This window comes from Plectrocnemia conspersa, unplaced genomic scaffold (genome assembly GCF_051122295.1).
Source record: "Plectrocnemia conspersa isolate PC_06_02 unplaced genomic scaffold, ASM5112229v1 ptg000008l, whole genome shotgun sequence".
In the NCBI taxonomy this organism is placed as follows: Eukaryota; Metazoa; Arthropoda; class Insecta; order Trichoptera; family Polycentropodidae; genus Plectrocnemia; species Plectrocnemia conspersa.
In genome coordinates this window covers 1566835-1585372 of record NW_028277172.1, presented here as the reverse complement: position 1 = coordinate 1585372, position 18538 = coordinate 1566835, and the positions used below count along the sequence as shown (strand labels likewise).

The following is an 18538-nucleotide window of genomic DNA, read 5'->3' as shown; positions in this document are numbered from 1 at the left end:
ATTTCATAAAACATATAAAACACATAATATATTTTTATTTATTTTCTGCATATTTTTGTGCTTAAAAATATATATAAATAAATAAAACGTACATAAATTATTTAAATTGACTTTCTGCAATTTATTTATATATTTATTTTATTTTATTAAATTCCAATACAGAAAATCAATTTGAAAAACACGAAACACACTCCTCACATTAATATAAAAAAGTTTATGAATATGAAAGTTGATTTAAATTCAACATTTATTGTAAAATATTGTGAATTGCCTAACATTAAAACTATAATTCCGGGTTATATTACCTTTTTATAACTACATATATATTTTAAAAAGCTGCTCACCACTCGCTTTCGCTTAAACCGCAGCCATATTCTAGTTAATCTAAGAATGTATCACTTAGAACCGGTCCTTTACGCTTTAAAATCCCAATTTTTACTATTTTATTGCCATTCTACTGATGGAGACGGTCTTTTATATCTATCTTTCCATAATTTTACTAATCATCTGATATGATTTTCTGGCTTAATCAACATCTTAATTACTTGAATTGTCACATTTTCTAAGTAAATAAATAAAACTAATCAGATGTTTCGGACAGTGGCTCGCATTTAATGGTGTTATTTGAATCTACTGAATCTTGGTTCTGGAGACGTTACTTTTATATGCATGTTTGTATAATTTAATTTACTATTTAATACAACTAGAGATAATTTCAGTTTTGGGCTTCAGCAAAATATTTAAAACCCGAACTTGATATATTTTCGAAATTGCTTCATCAAATCAACTATATAATTAATGCATTTCTTATTCGTCTTTGAAATTCCTAGATGCATATATAATATCATCAGATGTCTGAGACATTTGGTTCTGGAGCCGGTCCTTTTATATCCATATTTTGCGACTCTGATAATGCAATATTATCAAGTGCTTTTTGTGCGTATAATTTCTGCCTCTATGACCCATTTCACATTTCAATAAATGATACTTAATGTTGTCTGTTCCATTTTCAAGTTACTGTCATTTCATAGAAAGCAAGATTTTTCACTGTATTCTAAGTGAAATTTTTGTGATAAATTATTGTTATTGCTAAGACGGCGCTCCGTCAATAAATCACTCTTATCGGTGAAGAAAAATGTAATCCACCTCCTCTATTTTTACAATGTGTTCCAAAGTTTCTTCAAGATTTTCATGGTACAACTGTTTTTCTGAACACGTTTAATCCTCTATTCTTTGTCTTTGCTCTGTACTATGCCAACACTTCATTCCAGCCCACAGGCGAACAATCTTTATCGGTGTCATTGTAAAGTTTCACACATATTATATTTATATAAATATAGATACATAAACTAATAATTGATCATATTAGGCAATTCCACAAATTATACATTATATTATCAATCAATGTTTCATATTCAACGTCTTGTTTAACAATTTTACTGTATCACTAATGACTTTCACGCCAAATCAAACGAAGACCATCACTAATTATAATTTATGATCGACTCTAGTCGAGTATACGGAATGAAAAATATGTAATATGTAAGCCGTTCAAAGTCATACCTGATATGGAACACAGCAATCGTAACGTCGGTGCCGACGACGTATACTGATTTATCATACCCTGAGAGTGCGGTCTGGGGGCGGGCATACTCAGTGTAATGGCTTTGTGGAACTTTCTTCGGCGGGGCTCCACGGTCACAACGGGCGAGACGGCGACGCCTCGGCCCAGAAGCTTTGCCGTTAGGTCAGCTTCTATCGTTTGCGCCTGTGAATTTCAAAGTAAACGTATACGTTGGAATTGAGTCTGCAATCAATCATCTTGTCTATTAAATATATTAAATCAAATCATATATGGATTCATTCATAGAGCTGTAGTACATCCATATATAATTATTGTAGAAGCTACGCAGCTTTGTATATAGTTTTATACATAATTTATCAGCAAATATTAATATAATAGAACCATCATTTCATTTAAACTAATAATATCTGTAAGAGATATAACTACAAGTCATTATGACCAGCAAATGAAAAAGTTTTATTAGTACCTTACAGATTCTCAGTCATAAAAATATGAATCATAAAAAGTTTGTGTAGTAGTATTATTGAAAGGTGATGTTTTCTTGTTCTTTGTGTATTTATATAATACAACAGTGAAGGATTTAGGAAATGGTATTGCAATAAAGGTGTGATGAAGATGAAACGAAGAAAATCAAATGAAACACTTAAAGCGAAACACAAGCGAGGAAAATGGCGCAAAATCATCATTCTCAACAATCCCGTTATCATTTCATATGTTCAAACACATATAAATAAGTTATAAGCAAATAAAAAAAAAGCAAACGGGATTTTTGTTAAGTTGTTTTTTTTTTTGTAAATGTATGAATTGTGGCATTTTTGTAATGTAACTGTACCGACATGCATCAGCTTTTAAAATAAACAAACCAATAGGCAAAAGCAAAATAATGTCAAAGTATATGCAATTGCATGAAGCAGGGTTATAAAAAGGGGATAAAGCGGAGTTATGTTTCAAAGGACACTTATGATGGGAACGCATGCTTCCGTCCTTTACAATTAAGTATAATATTTACAATAGTCTTTTTATAATATCATATCAATATAGTTTCCATTGTCGATATCAATATAAATTTACACATATGAAATATCCCAATAAATTTAGTTACAATTATCAATAACAATAATAATATACCTTAAGACATTTTCATAATAAATTTGGAATACATTACATAATATGGTTCATAACAATCTAAATTATTACATAAATTCATATCTATCCTAATATATGTGCCACATTCATTTAAAAAACATTTTTGCGCCATTTTTTTAAAGAAAGAATAACTTCGATCAGAAAACGCTTTCTTCGTCTTCATCTTCACATATTCATAAATGAAAAATCATTTTGTGTTTTGTTGCTAAAAAGTATATATTTATTCATAATATATTCAATGAAAATAGCTATATATAGTTGATCATACAAAAAAATACATCTTTAAGTAAAATAGCATAAAAATCATTATAAGAATACAGATCTATATCTATGAAAAATAAATATAATCTGTACTATATATTCATTATCAGTATTGATTTTAACTAAATTTATTGGGTACTTTCACGTTGAATGTAAAAATATTCATAATATAAAAGGACCGAGAAGTAATCTAGTTTCTGTATATATCATAGTTACAAAATATACTTCTCAAACATCCTACCGCTATTGTGAGATATTTTAAAATTAATTTATAACTGAGTATACACATATTCAAAGATATTCATATAAAATTTGTACTATATATTTCAATTTGGCAACGTTATATTAAAATAAAATAAAATATGTAGCGAAAAAGTAAGAAAGTGTATAATAGATGCTTAAGTATTATATATATATAAGCCAATAGTTTTATTGCTGTTGTAAATCGTCGATTAGAATAACGATCATCATGGCACATGAGTTTTGTTTAACAATCTATCAATCAATCCTGTATGCATTGCTTCCGAAGCCGTTTTACCATAAATTTCCATAAGGCATCAATTTCCTTTTCAAAATCATTGTACCCTTTCGTTTTAACAATCAAAATACCCTTTAAAAGCTAATAAAGTTATTATTAATAAAAACACACTTCTTAACACTAATTATTATCATAATGAACTCTTTTTTTAAAAAGACACTTAAACTATGATTGAAATCATTTGAACACTTACAGATATGACCCAAGTAAAAAATCGAAAAAGGTAATCAGATATACATAGACATATGGAAGAGTGGGTTTTAAATACTGAGTAATATTAATTGAGGCAATATGAAAATTATTTTAACCGTTGGATTGATCATTAGTATAAAAATATTATTAACGCATCTACCAGACTAATGAAAAGCGTTTTTTTTTTGCTACGTTGTTTACAGTTATCTTTTTGAGTTGAGCCTGTGCTTGTTTAGCACAACTTCTAGGCCTGAACAGGTTTACCTGAAGCCCGACTTTGATCTTCTTTGTCAACGCTCCTTGCGGGAACACGGCTTGGACTTGCGGTACGACAGAACTGGACACCATACCACCTATAAAATTAATTATAAATTTTTAAGTAAATATATATAATAGTTAAAATAATTTATCAATATCAGACATGTTGTGCTAACTTATTTTTAAATAATGTGCATTATATTAGTTCAAAATTGTACTTTTATTGATTTTATCATTTCGAATTCAAAACTTCGACATATAATTTAAAGAATGACCGACAAGTGACAGTTCGAAGCCACAGCAGTAGCTTAAAATAGCTGCCGCACTTGCAGGTGAAACCCAATGTAATTAATTAAGGTGACCAGATTTTTAAAATATGATTTGAGAACACTTAAAATAAAAAGGCAATTCATGGACATCATTTCAGTTTTTCCAGGGGAGGGGCAAAATTTGGCCCGTCACTGGTGTTTCTTTAATATTTAGATTTCATTACGATTCATAGTATTTCATTAAATGATATGCATTTTTCTGTCCAAATTCCCACACCTACCCCCCTCCCCGCAAATGACATTTTTTTATAATGATATTATAAATTTAATGTGGAACATCTAAACAGAATTTGACCAATAGGAGAACGCAAAAAACAATTATCTCTTCTCAGAAGTCAAAAATCCACGTCAAAAGCAATAAAATCGTATCGACGCCGTCGCAGTGGGAACGCTTGGTAACGAGCGTTCCCACTGCGACGGCGTCGACACGATTTTATTGCTTTTGACGTGGATTTTTGACTTCTGAGAAGGGATAATTGTTTTTTGCGCTCTTCTATTGGTCAAAATTCGACTTAGATATGCTTCATTCGATTTTCACTTGTTATAAGTCGTAATATTGTTATAAAAAATCTTAATATGAACGCTAGATAACCGAGCGTTACCATTGCGACGGCACGATTTTATTGCTTTTGACGTGAATTTGTCAATTTAATGAAATACTATGAAATCGAAATATTAAGTGATTGTATATCTTTGAACCGCTCAAAGAAGCAATGAAAGTGTTGGAAAGCTTTTAGTGAAACATTCTCATTTGAACCACCATATGTAAATAAACACTAGTGATTTTTGTCTGATTACCGAACCATTATGTTATACTGATAGATATATAGAAAAAAATACCTTCAGGGCCGATTGCGTGAACCTCTTGCCTGATGCGTGATATAACGGCAAAGTATTGAGGGAAGTCGTGTGTCAATATTCTGGTCATCCGTGCCGGTGCAGTACCGGCTTCCTCCGGAAGATCTGCATCATCAATATTTTTACATTAAAACATTGATAGATAATGTATTGCATTAAAATACTAACCATCAATGTCCAGTGTGTCGCTCAATATATCTTGAATAGTACAATCTGCGGCTTCCACGGCATGCTCTCGCCAAGTCGTGCCATTATCCGATCTCAAAATTACTATTTCTCTCTCCTTGCCGCGCAACGATGCAAAGTGCGGCACCTCCAATATGATAGGTCTATAATCAAAGCATAGCATTGTATAATAATCATTGTGGATAAATGTAAAATAAATAGTTATATATGACGGACCCGATAAACTTGGCAGAAACGGGACCAAGTTCCAAAACTCTGCTCGCCAACGCTTCTCCTTCCATCAACGGAGGCATGTGGCTGACTCTTTGCGATCTTACGTATCTTAAAACATATAAATAATTATTAAATTGCTGTTTAATAATATAATATGATATGATTTATACCTGCACGTGATTCTAGTTGGCTGTTGAGCTGAAAGTGGCGGTACAATCACTCGTACGCCACCACCACGGCATCCTCTCAAAGCACCACCACGAGCATCGACCAAAAATGACACCAAGAAGCTAAAAAACATTGCATTATAAACAAATAGTCCATACTAAAACATTCCATAATCTAAATCATACTTTTTCCATTGAAGCTTTCTCCTGTAGACGTATAAGCAAATCCATTGAAAGCATTGGGAATTAAAATAAAATTGAAATAATTGACTTCCAACTGTAATAGATTACAATGCTGTAATACATGTTGATGCTTAATATATTTATTTAATTAAATAGTGATAAAAATATTATAAATATAAAAATAACACTCACTTAGGTTGAGTAGTATCGACGTTATAACAATAACCTTCCTTCATCTTCTCGGCGTTGTATATATGATTGACTGTTTTGGCTATTGCTATTTCGTCTACCACATATGGAGGATTACTAGCAGTAGATTCTATGGAAAAATTGCCATAATTATTTGTTTTAAGTATAGTAGGTGATGTAGTGATGACAACACGTGTCACAGTTGTTCTTCGCACTAAAATCTTGAACAAACCTTGAGAAGCTTCCATTACATGCATCTTGTTAGTACCCAAAGCTGATTCAGCACGTTCGTCTCTCGTCACATCAATAGGCAAAGAATCGTCACCCAGTGATTTCATATCGTCAACCGTTAAATATCGGTACGGTTGATCCGTCAACATTGTGTCTTCACCTATAAATCAAAAAAATGAAAATCAATCCAATATAATTATATATATTCAGTTAGGTTAGAGTAGGTGTTTAGATCAATGCTGGCGTTACGCACAGGCAGAGCAGGCGCCCGCCTGTGGCGACCAGTGAGCGGCCGAATCACTCATAATCTTATATTATAAAAATTAAAAAATTAATAGTGAGTAAAAAAAATATTCAATCCAATTAATAACATTATAGCTATTTTGTAATAATGCTGTAAAATGCAGTCAGCAGTAGCGTACATGAATTTGACCATGTCCTTATAAAATAGGCTTCTAACATGCTTATATTATTTATCGATAGACATTTAGTACAAGTTTACTAATGTCAATGCTGCGAAGATTGCGTAGTACTGATTGGATATTCCAGATAAGAGTATATAATGCTAAATAATAATGTATTACATATAAACCAAATAATATTTCAAACAATATGAACAGGTGAAACATTTCTAAATATCATAATTATATTTTCATACAAAATATTTAAATGAAATATTGCTTTAATTAACATACCTCCTTCTTCTTCTGAATCCGACATGAAAGTCTCATACATTGTCTCTGGTGCCACAGGTCTATATTTATCATCTTTTGGTGGACTTCCCTGTGACGGATTCGAAACACCTTTCAATGTGTCCATCACCGTGACATAACCCAACTTTTGCGCTATGTCTAGCGGAGTTTGTCCATTCTATAATGCGACGCAATATTATTTTACCGGAAAAACCATACAATACTAAAAATCCAATTATGTTTCTCACGTTTGTTGTGGCATTCGCGTCCGCTTTGTGTTCTAATAATAAGTTAACAATATTGATATGACCCTGTTGAGCTGCATGATGCAAAGCAGTGTATCTAAAATAAATACGTATTAAAATGAGTTTTAAAATACTTTAATGTGTTTTATATTAGGCATACCCATGGCATGTATTAGCTTGCACATCAGCGCCGGATTCTAATAGAAATTTGACCATATTGGTTTGACCAAAATGACTGGCGACGTGCAATGGTGTGTAACCACCTTTGGTGCATACGTCCACCTGAAAGCATTGATTCAATGTAATATATAATTTAAAGATAGACATTTTATATGCGTTAATAATATTATACCTTGGCCCCATTATTGACTAATATTTTAGCTACTGGCACATGATCTTCTTGAGCTGCTAAATGAAGCGCTGAAAGACCACTGCGTGCCTTTCTGCTGGCGTCAGCTCCTTGCTCTATCAATAACGAACACATTTCACTATGTCCCTGTAAAGATTATGAGTTAATACTTTTGTTACAACAAGACACAAGAATCAGTATTAAAATACCTGGTGTGCTGCCAGATGTAAAGGCGTACAACCAGCCCGGGACTCAACGTCCACTTCAGCACCGCGCTCCATCAAAGCAGCGGCTGTTTCCATCTGATTCTTTCTAGCTGCTATATGAAGAGCAGTGTGTCCATTCTTGGCAGCTGCTTTAGGATCGGCTCCTTTCTCTAGCAAAGCAGTGGCAACTGCGTGATGTTTGTATTGGGCGGCTACATGCAAAGGTGTCACTCCATTTTTGCCACGTGGGTCCAACTCAGCTCCTTTTTGTGACATTAGCAGATTAGCTACTTTGAGGTTTCCGTACTTGGCTGCCAAATGCAGCGGAGTGAATCCCTTTTTGGTGACTGCATTCGGAGGTGCTCCGTGCTCTAGCAACACAGCAGCGACTTCATGATTGTGCTGCTTGGCAGCTATGTGAAGTGCGTTGTAATTGTCTGCTGTTAATGCATCTAGTTGAGCTCCATGTTGTACCAATAGTAAGACAATGTCTACGTTTCCCAGGCGTGACGCGATATGTAACGCTGTTTGCATCTCGCGAGCGCGAGCATCTACGGCAGCACCGTTGCGTAGTAATATACGAATAATATCAGTCTGGAAAGCGTTTAAAACGATTGTCATTATTAAAACTCTCTGATTAATCAGATTTTGGCGAAAGCTTACCTGATTTGCCCTTGCAGCAAGATGCAGAGGCGTTTCACCGCGGACGGTAGGAACATCTGGACTTGCCTCGTGCTGCAAGAGGTAGATGACTATGTTCATGCATCCCATAAAAGCGGCGACGTGTAGAGGTGTCAACCCTGATTCTGTTGTGGCCGATATACCTGTGGACCAAAGAATATTTCAGAGCAACCCTCAAATAATATTGGAATCACAAAACACGAGCACTCACTTGCACCATACTTTAAAAGAAGCTCTACCACTTTAATCCTATTCTTCTTACAAGCTATATGAAGTGGAGTGAATCCGTTGAGAGCTCTGGCGTTGGCGTCTGCGTTTCTGAAAAGCAAATACTTTTATAAAATTCTATACACTTTTATTCCGGATCAGTATATGGAAGTACAATACCTATCTAAGAGTAGCTTAGCCACTTTCACGTGACCGCAATGCGCTGCGACATGTAAAGCTGTTAAATAATCTACAGTGAGATCGTCCACTGGCGCTCTGTGATACAGGAGTATCCTGGCTGCGTCTGAATGATCTCCTTGAGCTGCCATATGCAAAGGAGCTAACCCGTTCTATATAAAAATATATATATAAATAAACATTGGAAAAATATTCCTCCGCTCAAGCTTAGTAAAATGCATACTTTGCTCTTTCCACTAATAGGTGCTCCTCTCTCCAGTAGCATATCCACAACATGCTCGTGTCCAGACCTGGCAGCACAATGCAGAGGAGTCAGACCATCCCTGGTTCTAGCTTCTACTTGAGCGCCATTCTCCGCCAGAAGAGCAACCATGTTGGCTTTACCCCACTTAGCAGCCACGTGCAATGGTGAGATGTTATGTTTAGCAGCGCAGTTCACATCTGCTCCTTTGGTCAATAACAACTTAGCGACTGCTTCGTTGCCGTAATGCGCTGCTATATGTAGAGGAGTAAAGCCAGACTTTGATGTGACATCTGGATTATGATCGTTCTGAAAATAAAATAAATAAAAATTAAATACATTAATACTTAAAAATGTTTAAATTATATCCAAATTACCTCTAAAAGTAAAGCTGCCGCTTTACAATCATCCTTTTTAGCTGCTATGTGCAAAGCTGGCAATCTAACTCGACCCGTGTCAGCTTCCAGAAGAACAGCTACTACTTTTTCATGGCCTTGCTGCATAGCAACTGCCAATGGAGTGAATCCATCCTATCGAAATAAGTGAGATTGTCAGATGCATTATTCCAATGATCAGATTTTGAGTTTATGATATGCTTACCTCAGTTGCTAAGCTTTGATTCGCGCCATTTGCTAACAGGAACTTTACAACTCCATCGTGGTTTTCTTGAGCGGCCATGTACAATGGCGTGAAGCCATTTTGAGATTGAATGTTGACCTTAAATTGAAACAGATAGTTAATATATGTATGTAAGATGGTTTTAAATGGTGGTTGTGTAGCTTACTTGAGCTCCGCTCTGCACCAGCAATCTGACGACGGATTCTTGGCCAGCTAGAGCTGCTATGTGAAGGGCAGTGTTGCCCTTCTTGGTAGCAGCGTCGATGTGAGCTCCTCTTTGAAGCAGCACGCTGACCACTTCAGAGTGCCCATCTTTGCTGGCCAGGTGCATAGCATTGAGGCCATTCTGAAATGTAATGAAAGTTGTTTTATGAAATTAAAGACTTATTTATAATAACTAACACAACCTAATCTGATCTATTATGCTAAAAGTTGGTACAGGTTATTCAACTCTGAATGAGTGCCTTATAAGTAAATTTCACTTAAAAGATTCTATGTGCGCTTTTTTTTAACTCTAAGACTTTTTAAATATCGAAGTTAATGTTTTATTGCCACTGCATTATTACGATTGGTGTTGATCTGGCGGCGAAATAACTGTTGAGTGGTCACAGTACAATCCTTACCTTTGTAATACGCCATAACGGCGATGCTGACAATACAGCATAAGTAATCAAATAATTAGGGATGTCATTTATGGGGGCCATGCAGGGCCGGCCCTAGGCTATTTAGCGCCCTAGGCAAAAACTAAATTTGCGCCTCCCCCCCCCCACCCTAATAATACTTTAATAACTCGTTACATGAGCGCAAAAATATAATTCAAATTAAAGTAATTTAATATTACATATATTTGACACCATACTCTTTTTTGCGATTGTGGGTATTTAAGAATTTGTAATTTTATTTTCGTCGCGATTTTTTACGCGTGAAATAATCTAAAGAGTGCACAGTAGTGTATACAAAAAAATATCAGATTATATTCTTTAACAACATTGTTTGATAATTTTAAGTGAATATTGCGCCTTTATTTGGTATCACGGCGCCCCACAAGATCTAGCGCCCCAGGCGATCGCCTGTACTGCCTGCCCCTCGGGCCGGCCCTGGGGACATGTGGGGGAATTTGTCCCCCTCCCCCTTGAATTTTACTAAAAAAATGCATGCTATTTAATGAAATACTATGAATACCAATAAAATCGAAATATTGAAAAAAACGACCACTGACTGGCCCACTTTTGCCTCCCCCACCCCCTGGAGAAAGTTAATTTTATAAGCTAATATTAGTACCTAATTTATTCTTAAATTAGACAATCACGAAATATAAATATGTATAAGTTGGGAAATATAAATTCACCAACGAAACATTCGGATTTAAAAAAACAAGGGAAAATAAAATATTATATATATTTAATAAAAATCCGATATTTGGACCTAACGTCTGAATTGCAAGATTCAAATCTCTATACCCCATAAAAATAATATTGAATGAATCAGTATACTATTCGCTATCGTTTTATGACATTCCCGAAACGTGCGTGGCATTAACGATTTCATTTCGCAAACATTGACATTTGAGCGCAACAAAATGGCGACGCGTGCTAAGGGTTGCCACTCGGCAAAAAAAGAGAAGCACTGCAAGTTCCGTGCGGGAAAATCGCTACAATTTGCGCAGCATGTCGAGCGGGGGAAGGGGTCGGAAAAAATCCAAAATAAGACCGTTCGCTTGACTTAGTACCGATCGACCCGCCGACGAAAATCGTAAAACTTTATCGTCCCGGCAAAAACAAAGGCGCACGCCACGTTGTTAAAAACAATGCGGCACGAACGACAACGAGAATATAACCAGGGTCAATATTTGAATTTCAAATGAGTCGGCAACATGTCAACGGAATAAATTGATACCAATTTTTGCCGATAGGAACGCGTAATGGCCGACGAAAGTTTGGCTAATGCGAAAGGCGGCCTTAACTCGCTGATGATTGGGATTTGTAAAATAAATAGACTGATAAAATACCAAAGATAACATATAATAAAAAAAACGTTAATTTGAGTTTCATTCGATAGAAATTTGATTAAAAATACCTCCGCTTACCCTCCCTTCTTAAAATCGATGTATTGTTTTAATTTTACAGTTTTTCGAGCCTTTTATTTTATGGTATGCATATTACACACCATAACGAATTGATATCCTGCCGAAAATATATGAGAAAATTTAAATACTTTTGGAAGGTTTGGAACCATCTGATATATAGCAATAATTTAGTGTGGAAATGATCATAGTTTTATATTTGTCTTGATTTGTTGTTTTTGTATCAAAATCATAATTTTTTTAGATTAATACTTTGATTTTAATTATTTTGCATGTACAATTTCTACAATAATGAACAAATATATGTACATATATTTGTCTGTTCTCGCCGTAATACTACAGCACTTCTCAAAGATCAGGTTGAACTCTTGAACTGAATTCTAAGAAATTTAGATGGATGGTCGAAGTGAAGCTGTTGTTTTTTTGGGATCCCAAGGATCGTCTCGGTCAATTCGGCGCAGTTCCGCTTGGTGTGAATTTGGCTGAACTATCGTACATTCCAAGTCGGAAGCGAAGTAATAGTTAAAATGAAGGAAGTAAATTACTGATTAGTTTCTAATGGCAGTTTCTGAATTCATTACGGTATTAAAGTTAAATAATATTATCCCTTTTAGTCCCAGAAGGTTAACCAATGCAAAAATTTCCACTGGCCGATATTGCGGCAAAAATTTAATTTAGATGTATGCTATTTTATACGATATGTGCGACGTGTCAATATAAAAATAATACATTTGCTTTATCTCAGGCAAGTCTAACGATATCTAGCAGCTCCTAGTAATTATATTATATAACAAAGAAATGACCACGCCGCTGTGGCCTGGGGACCTATATTTATAATAAGGATGGCTGGCGAAGTGAAAACAAATTCCTTCTACTTGTTGTACATTTTTATCGCCATTCAAACATATTTTTACCCAAATAGTCCACGAAATGCGCTTTACTAAATATAGGTGTTAAATTTTAGTAATAAGTAAGTCGCAATAATTATATTTGGATACAAAATGTTTTTGAAAAATTTTCGTGTAATGTATGTTTTTATTTAAAAATCTTTTTCGTTGGAAAACAATGCACTGATATTTTTCCTGTTACTGTCAACTAAAAATAAGTTGAACTAGACGATACAATTATAATAAATAATAATTAATATGTGTTTTTACATCAAACATAATTTATTTTTTCAAGTAAATAAATATGAAGAATATAATCTTTTTTTATTAGAAGAACTAAATATTATTGCTTTTTATTACTTTACATCATTAAGAGTACACAAAAAAAATGCAATTTTTTAAAACATATATAACATCATTGATTTTAAAAAAAGCAAAGCAATGATTTTTTCTATAGACTATATTTTGACAAAGACAACTTTGTCTTCAATTTATTGTTCCAAAAAAATACCACCAACCAACTATTTTAACCATCAAAAAACCAACTATCTTAATAAAGTATTTTTTTTTAAATAATTTATTGAAATAGTTGCCGGGGTATTCGAATTCATTAGTTTTGCTAAGCAATACCGTTAATACCGGTATTAAAAATTCCGGTATTATTGCAATCCTTAGTCCCGACATGCATTTTATTTTCAAGTTAATATTGCATTTAATATTTTTTTCAAATAAAGTGGCAAAAATTTTCTTTAAAGTAAGATATTTATTTAAAAAATCAGCAATTGATTAGCAAAACATCTAAAAAAATATATGATTATATCTTTCTATATACTATATGTATTTTTTAAACTTGAAATTATTATTTTTATGTATATAATAACATTATTTACATAATCCGGGACGATTTAGGGTTGGAGGGAGCTCCTTGTATATTTTTCGGAGGGCATAAAATTGTAGGGTTCACAACAGTTCAAGGGGAAAATATCAAGGGAGAACTTATATTATTTTACTCTTTCATTAAGAAGATAATAATTATTTCAGTAAACATCGTTGTTCAGAGAATTAAAAATGAATGCTTCAATATCAATATTTTTTACTGGAGTAAATGCGCTTCGAAAACATTTCTCAGAATATTAATATTAGCTTACATCCGTTTGCTTTCCAAATCGAGAGCAGTTTAAGCTTTAATTATGCAGCACTTTTAAATTAAAGGCAATATCATCTTAAATTTGTAAATATTATTACAGTAGTGAATTGATTATATCACTTATTTTAAATAAGCTTATTATTCGTCAAGTTTCTAAATGTCTTGTTATCATGTTTTTATATAAATTATGTTAATGACACTAAAGTAAAAAATTAATATACCGCTTATTTTTTACTGGATTTTTGAATAAAATTTGTTTCAAGAGATTGCGCAAGTTGCAGAATGTATATTTTACTCAATTGCCAAGTAAATAAACTAAGAAAAGGCTACTAAAAATATACCATAGTGATTGAAAACCTGACATTGATGGATTGTGATAGACTTGTAAGTATAGTTGACCCTGAATATTACAAACAACTTTGTAGTCGATTATTTCATAACATCCATTTCTTGAGTTTGCCCTTAATATTCTCATTTTGCTGATATTTGCTATATAAAGCTTTTCAAATAAAGTTTTATTAACTTACAAAAGATTTAATAATAAAAATACGGCTTTAAATTGCCGACGTTTAGACACATTTTAAATGACACGAAAGAGAAGTTACGAAATAGTTTTCTTTTGAGGTTGGATATTGCAATAGTTAAACTTTCTTTGGCTCCGAGTTTCCACTTTTCACACCATACATAAATAACGAGACAACTAGTTTCTCAGTCACGACAGTCTTGAAAAACTCACCTATAGTTTTATTTTCAAGTGATGCAGCACATTGCGGTGTATTATGTGACACTACGCATTGCGTCACGATCGAAATAAATGTCGTACATTTATCTATCGCCTAAAAGTTTTCCGACTATCTATCTATTTATCTTTGTTCAACTTTACTACTTTGAATTAAATGTACATTTTTATACAGCAATAAATGGTCTACTGTCACTTGCCTCTCAATTCTAACAATACTAAAAAAACTGTAAATTTTTTATAATACTATTGGAAAACACACCATAATAATTCATCACCATTTAAATATGAATTTAACTATAGCACGTAACAGATGTTCGGTAATTGAAATGATTTACGTTGTTATTTCTTCCAGATTTGGACTATATGTTTATTTTTACAATATTTACATGCGCTGGTAAATATTCACCACCCATTAATTCGTTTCCGAGACTGAAATTGGGTCAATGGAAAATATGTTTATCCTAAAGGCCTTGCCCCGCGTTTGTTCTTTCAACAAAGCACGCATTGCGTAAATTGACCCTAAGATACACATATATGAATAAATTAATAAAACCTATATAATATATATAATCAAACGTTATGATACTAAGCCCTATGGATTAGTATCCGATAGAAAAATTAATTAATTTGATATGTCTGTTATATTGAGAACGACTGAAACATATCAAATAACAATACGTCGATTAGAGAAATAAAAGTACGAGCTAATGAACAGTCAATCAAACTTAAATACATAATACTAGAAAAATATAAAAAAATTGTACAATAAAGAAAAAAGTAGATAAACTTTTTTAAATGCAACATATATTTAGTGAATTAACTTTTTTTTTATTTATTTTATAATATTATTATTAGTATATATTTTACATATTTTTGTGAAATATATACAAATATATTTTTTAATAAACTGTTTGTGATGCTAAACCGTTACTCGGAACGAAATAAAGAACTGCTTCTCTGCACTCTCTGGAAGTTGCCCGAACCGAAGTTACAACTGAAGTCGGCCGAGACCTACGACTTCGAGTAAGCGAGCACACTGTCACGAATTTGATATGCCGTCCGGACGGCGGCTTCTGTCACGTACAGCTGGCATATTTGCGCGCGATCGAAAAATGTGCCAAATAATCGCAATTTTTAAATTGTCATTTTATTAGGTTTGTGTGGGCACACAAATACAATATCAGTGACAACTTTTCGGTCGTAAATATTAAATTTACGCAAAATCTTTGTCGGCTTTTGCAAAATGCCATAAGACATAAAAATGATACTTCAGAATATGAACACCACATCTGTGACTATCCTAGAATTTGACGCCATCGATTCTAAATAAGAATTCGTTATGGTGTGACATTTATACAAACCGATCAAGGAAAATACATAAGGATATTCGAAACAATTTTTTTAACAAAATTAATTATTTAATTTTTTATGAAAAAAAATATAATAACGATATATGTTAGAAGAATATACTATCAAAAATATAATTAATCCCTTTTGGTGTCCTAAAATATTCAAAGATGTCAGTAAGTCTGTTGAAGTCCCCGATAAGCATGTGGTATTATAACTTGACCACGTGACCACGATGCAGCGCTCGACACGCGTGCTAACCATAGGACGCCTACGCGCATACTAAAATTGAACCGAGTTACTCGTTCTATTTCAGTTTGCGAAACACCATATCATTAACTATCTCACTCTCGTCACTTAACACGCGAGAGAGCGAAAGGGGAAGTATCTCACCGCTCGCGCTCGAAAGAGCAGCTCTGACTTCGGTCACTTTGACTCGGAAAATATGCTGACAATGTTCGGAGGCGCTCGAAGCTGGCCAAGTCGACTAAATTACCCCCACTTTACCCCCGTTTTCGGTAACCTCGGACAACTTCCGAGAGATTTTAGAGCGGGCAGAACCGAAATCTACCGAAGTAACCCACTATATTATCCGTCCTTGGCCAACCTTGGCCAACTTCCAGAGAGTGTAGTGCAGGCATCAGAAAATGCACCCATGGCCACCATAGATAATCAGTGCTTCTACATCCTTCAGAAAATCTATGACTCGATTAGCCAGGAATCTGCAACGCCGGATGTCCCTAGTAGCGTAATAACTATTGTTTTATCATTATCTATATATGTATGTATATAATTATAGATTTTAGTAAGTGAACGTTTGTTAAAAAAAATCTGAATCGCGTTTACTTTAATATACGAATTTCTAATGGTGCGCTGAGATAAGAGATGACTTATCAATGAATGATTTTATCTGATGAGTAACATGAATTTGCATAATTTAAGTTTATTTATGTTTAAAGATACAGTCGCAGTTGGATCCCCGGAGCGCCATTACGAAATTTGCTTAACAGAGAGAATCTACGCGCACGTCAAGACAGCCGCCGGGGCTTCGTCCTTAATCATTTGGGCTCACAACAAAAGTGTAAAACTTCCTTTTTGCACCTTACATTTATAAACAAAACATATATTCTATACTACATCTTTTGTAGCATTTTGTTTATTTTTTACCCCCATAGCTAACGAAATTATAGAATATTTTTCGGTCCTATGCCATCTCTTTTAACTATAGAGATTCATTGCATTATTTTTAGACAAATGTTTTAGCATAAGCTTCGTGCTAGTAGTCAATCGCATTTCTTTATCTCATGAATCAGGAAATGGTTTGATTAATCACACGTACCTCAAAAATAAATATATATTTACACTATTTTTAAAACAATTTCGTAAAACATTTCGCTACCCTGGAGCTACGCGGCACGCTGACAACAATGCTGCGGCGGAGACAATAGCACTTTGTCTGGCAACCCGACGAGAGGAAAAGGTATCCTTACTTTTATATTGTGTAACATTTAATTCTTTAATAAATCTTATACAGCCGTTAATCTGTGTCTGATTGCAAGCCCAACGATCACTCATTCGGTTAACATTCTACATTTTTTCTAATTAATATTTTCTTAAATAAAAACAGCATCACGAATAGTAAGGTATGTCACACAACCCACAGCAGTGAAATCAATAAACAATGTAACGCTACATTTACAACGTTGCCATTTTGCGTCAATTAAACAAGCTTACTTGTAAACCTACTAGTAAATCAAAATCTACTTAGAAGACAATATCTGAATTTAACAGATGATCTGATTAATATATATATATATATATATATATATATATATAAATAATTTTATGTCCCTGGCAGATATTTTTATTTTAAGTATTAAGACAAGCTTGTAATGCCCGGTCGCGATTAATTAAATAATACTGGCAACCCTGTTTAAATTAAGCCGACTGGTCGTATAAAACTATAATCGACGTCAATAAACCTATTTAAAAAAACTCACATTCTGTTTTCTCACGTGTTTAGCGGTAATAAGAGCATAAAAATCGACCATGACGTGTTATAAACGTAACGAGCTAACAGTTCTCGCCGCCATTAATTTGTTTAAAAATCGCCCAGGATCCGCAACATATGTGCGAATCGGTTGGGGAATAGCGGTCACGTGACTGGGCATAAAATAAAAGGCTCCATCATCCCTTCCCCGCGTCTATAAAAATAAATAATATATGCCATCTTGAATTAAAAGGGGAGATGCGCACGCTCGGGCACGTCGCTTGGCCTTAACACCCTCGTTCTCGGGCAGACGATCACATTTATATAATAAACGCAATTATGTAGCCTGTAATGGAGGACATAAATATAAATTAAAATGTGACGTAATAATATTAGTTGATTAATTATTCAAACGCTAATAACGAACCTCTCCGCCAAGAGGAAATGAACAAGATGAAAATATAATTTTGGGCTGTAATACGAAACAGAATTAATTAGAATTTTTGGTGAATTATAAATAGCGCCTGATAATATTTTATATATTCAGGTGAAGCAAAGAATCACTTATG

General features: G+C 33.8%; 1 protein-coding gene across 12 annotated transcripts in view; it reads right to left on the bottom strand.

The window, feature by feature from the left end:
* LOC148232689 (uncharacterized) overlaps positions 1–18538 on the bottom strand; it is a 74649-nt gene that overhangs the window by 31815 nt on the left and 24296 nt on the right. For 8 of the 12 annotated variants that reach the window (XM_088191183.1, XM_088191176.1, XM_088191180.1 and 5 more), the window contains exons 3-23: positions 9940–10119; positions 9756–9872; positions 9533–9685; positions 9138–9464; positions 8897–9066; positions 8721–8827; positions 8492–8652; positions 7832–8422; positions 7626–7769; positions 7434–7555; positions 7277–7370; positions 7032–7206; positions 6338–6496; positions 6109–6235; positions 5920–5940; positions 5737–5856; positions 5570–5674; positions 5338–5496; positions 5150–5283; positions 3987–4075; positions 1564–1768 (exon numbers count right to left, since the gene is read on the bottom strand). In XM_088191183.1, the coding sequence (XP_088047309.1) occupies positions 1564–1768; positions 3987–4075; positions 5150–5283; positions 5338–5496; positions 5570–5674; positions 5737–5856; positions 5920–5940; positions 6109–6235; positions 6338–6496; positions 7032–7206; positions 7277–7370; positions 7434–7555; positions 7626–7769; positions 7832–8422; positions 8492–8652; positions 8721–8827; positions 8897–9066; positions 9138–9464; positions 9533–9685; positions 9756–9872; positions 9940–10104 (3445 nt within the window). In that variant the 5' untranslated portion in view covers positions 10105–10119. Of the gene's footprint in view, positions 1–1563; positions 1769–2921; positions 4076–5149; positions 5284–5335; positions 5497–5569; positions 5675–5736; positions 5857–5919; positions 5941–6108; positions 6236–6337; positions 6497–7031; positions 7207–7276; positions 7371–7433; positions 7556–7625; positions 7770–7831; positions 8423–8491; positions 8653–8720; positions 8828–8896; positions 9067–9137; positions 9465–9532; positions 9686–9755; positions 9873–9939; positions 10120–18538 lie in introns of those variants that run through there. The other 4 variants (XM_088191177.1, XM_088191179.1, XM_088191188.1 and 1 more) reach the window with 2 other exon arrangements.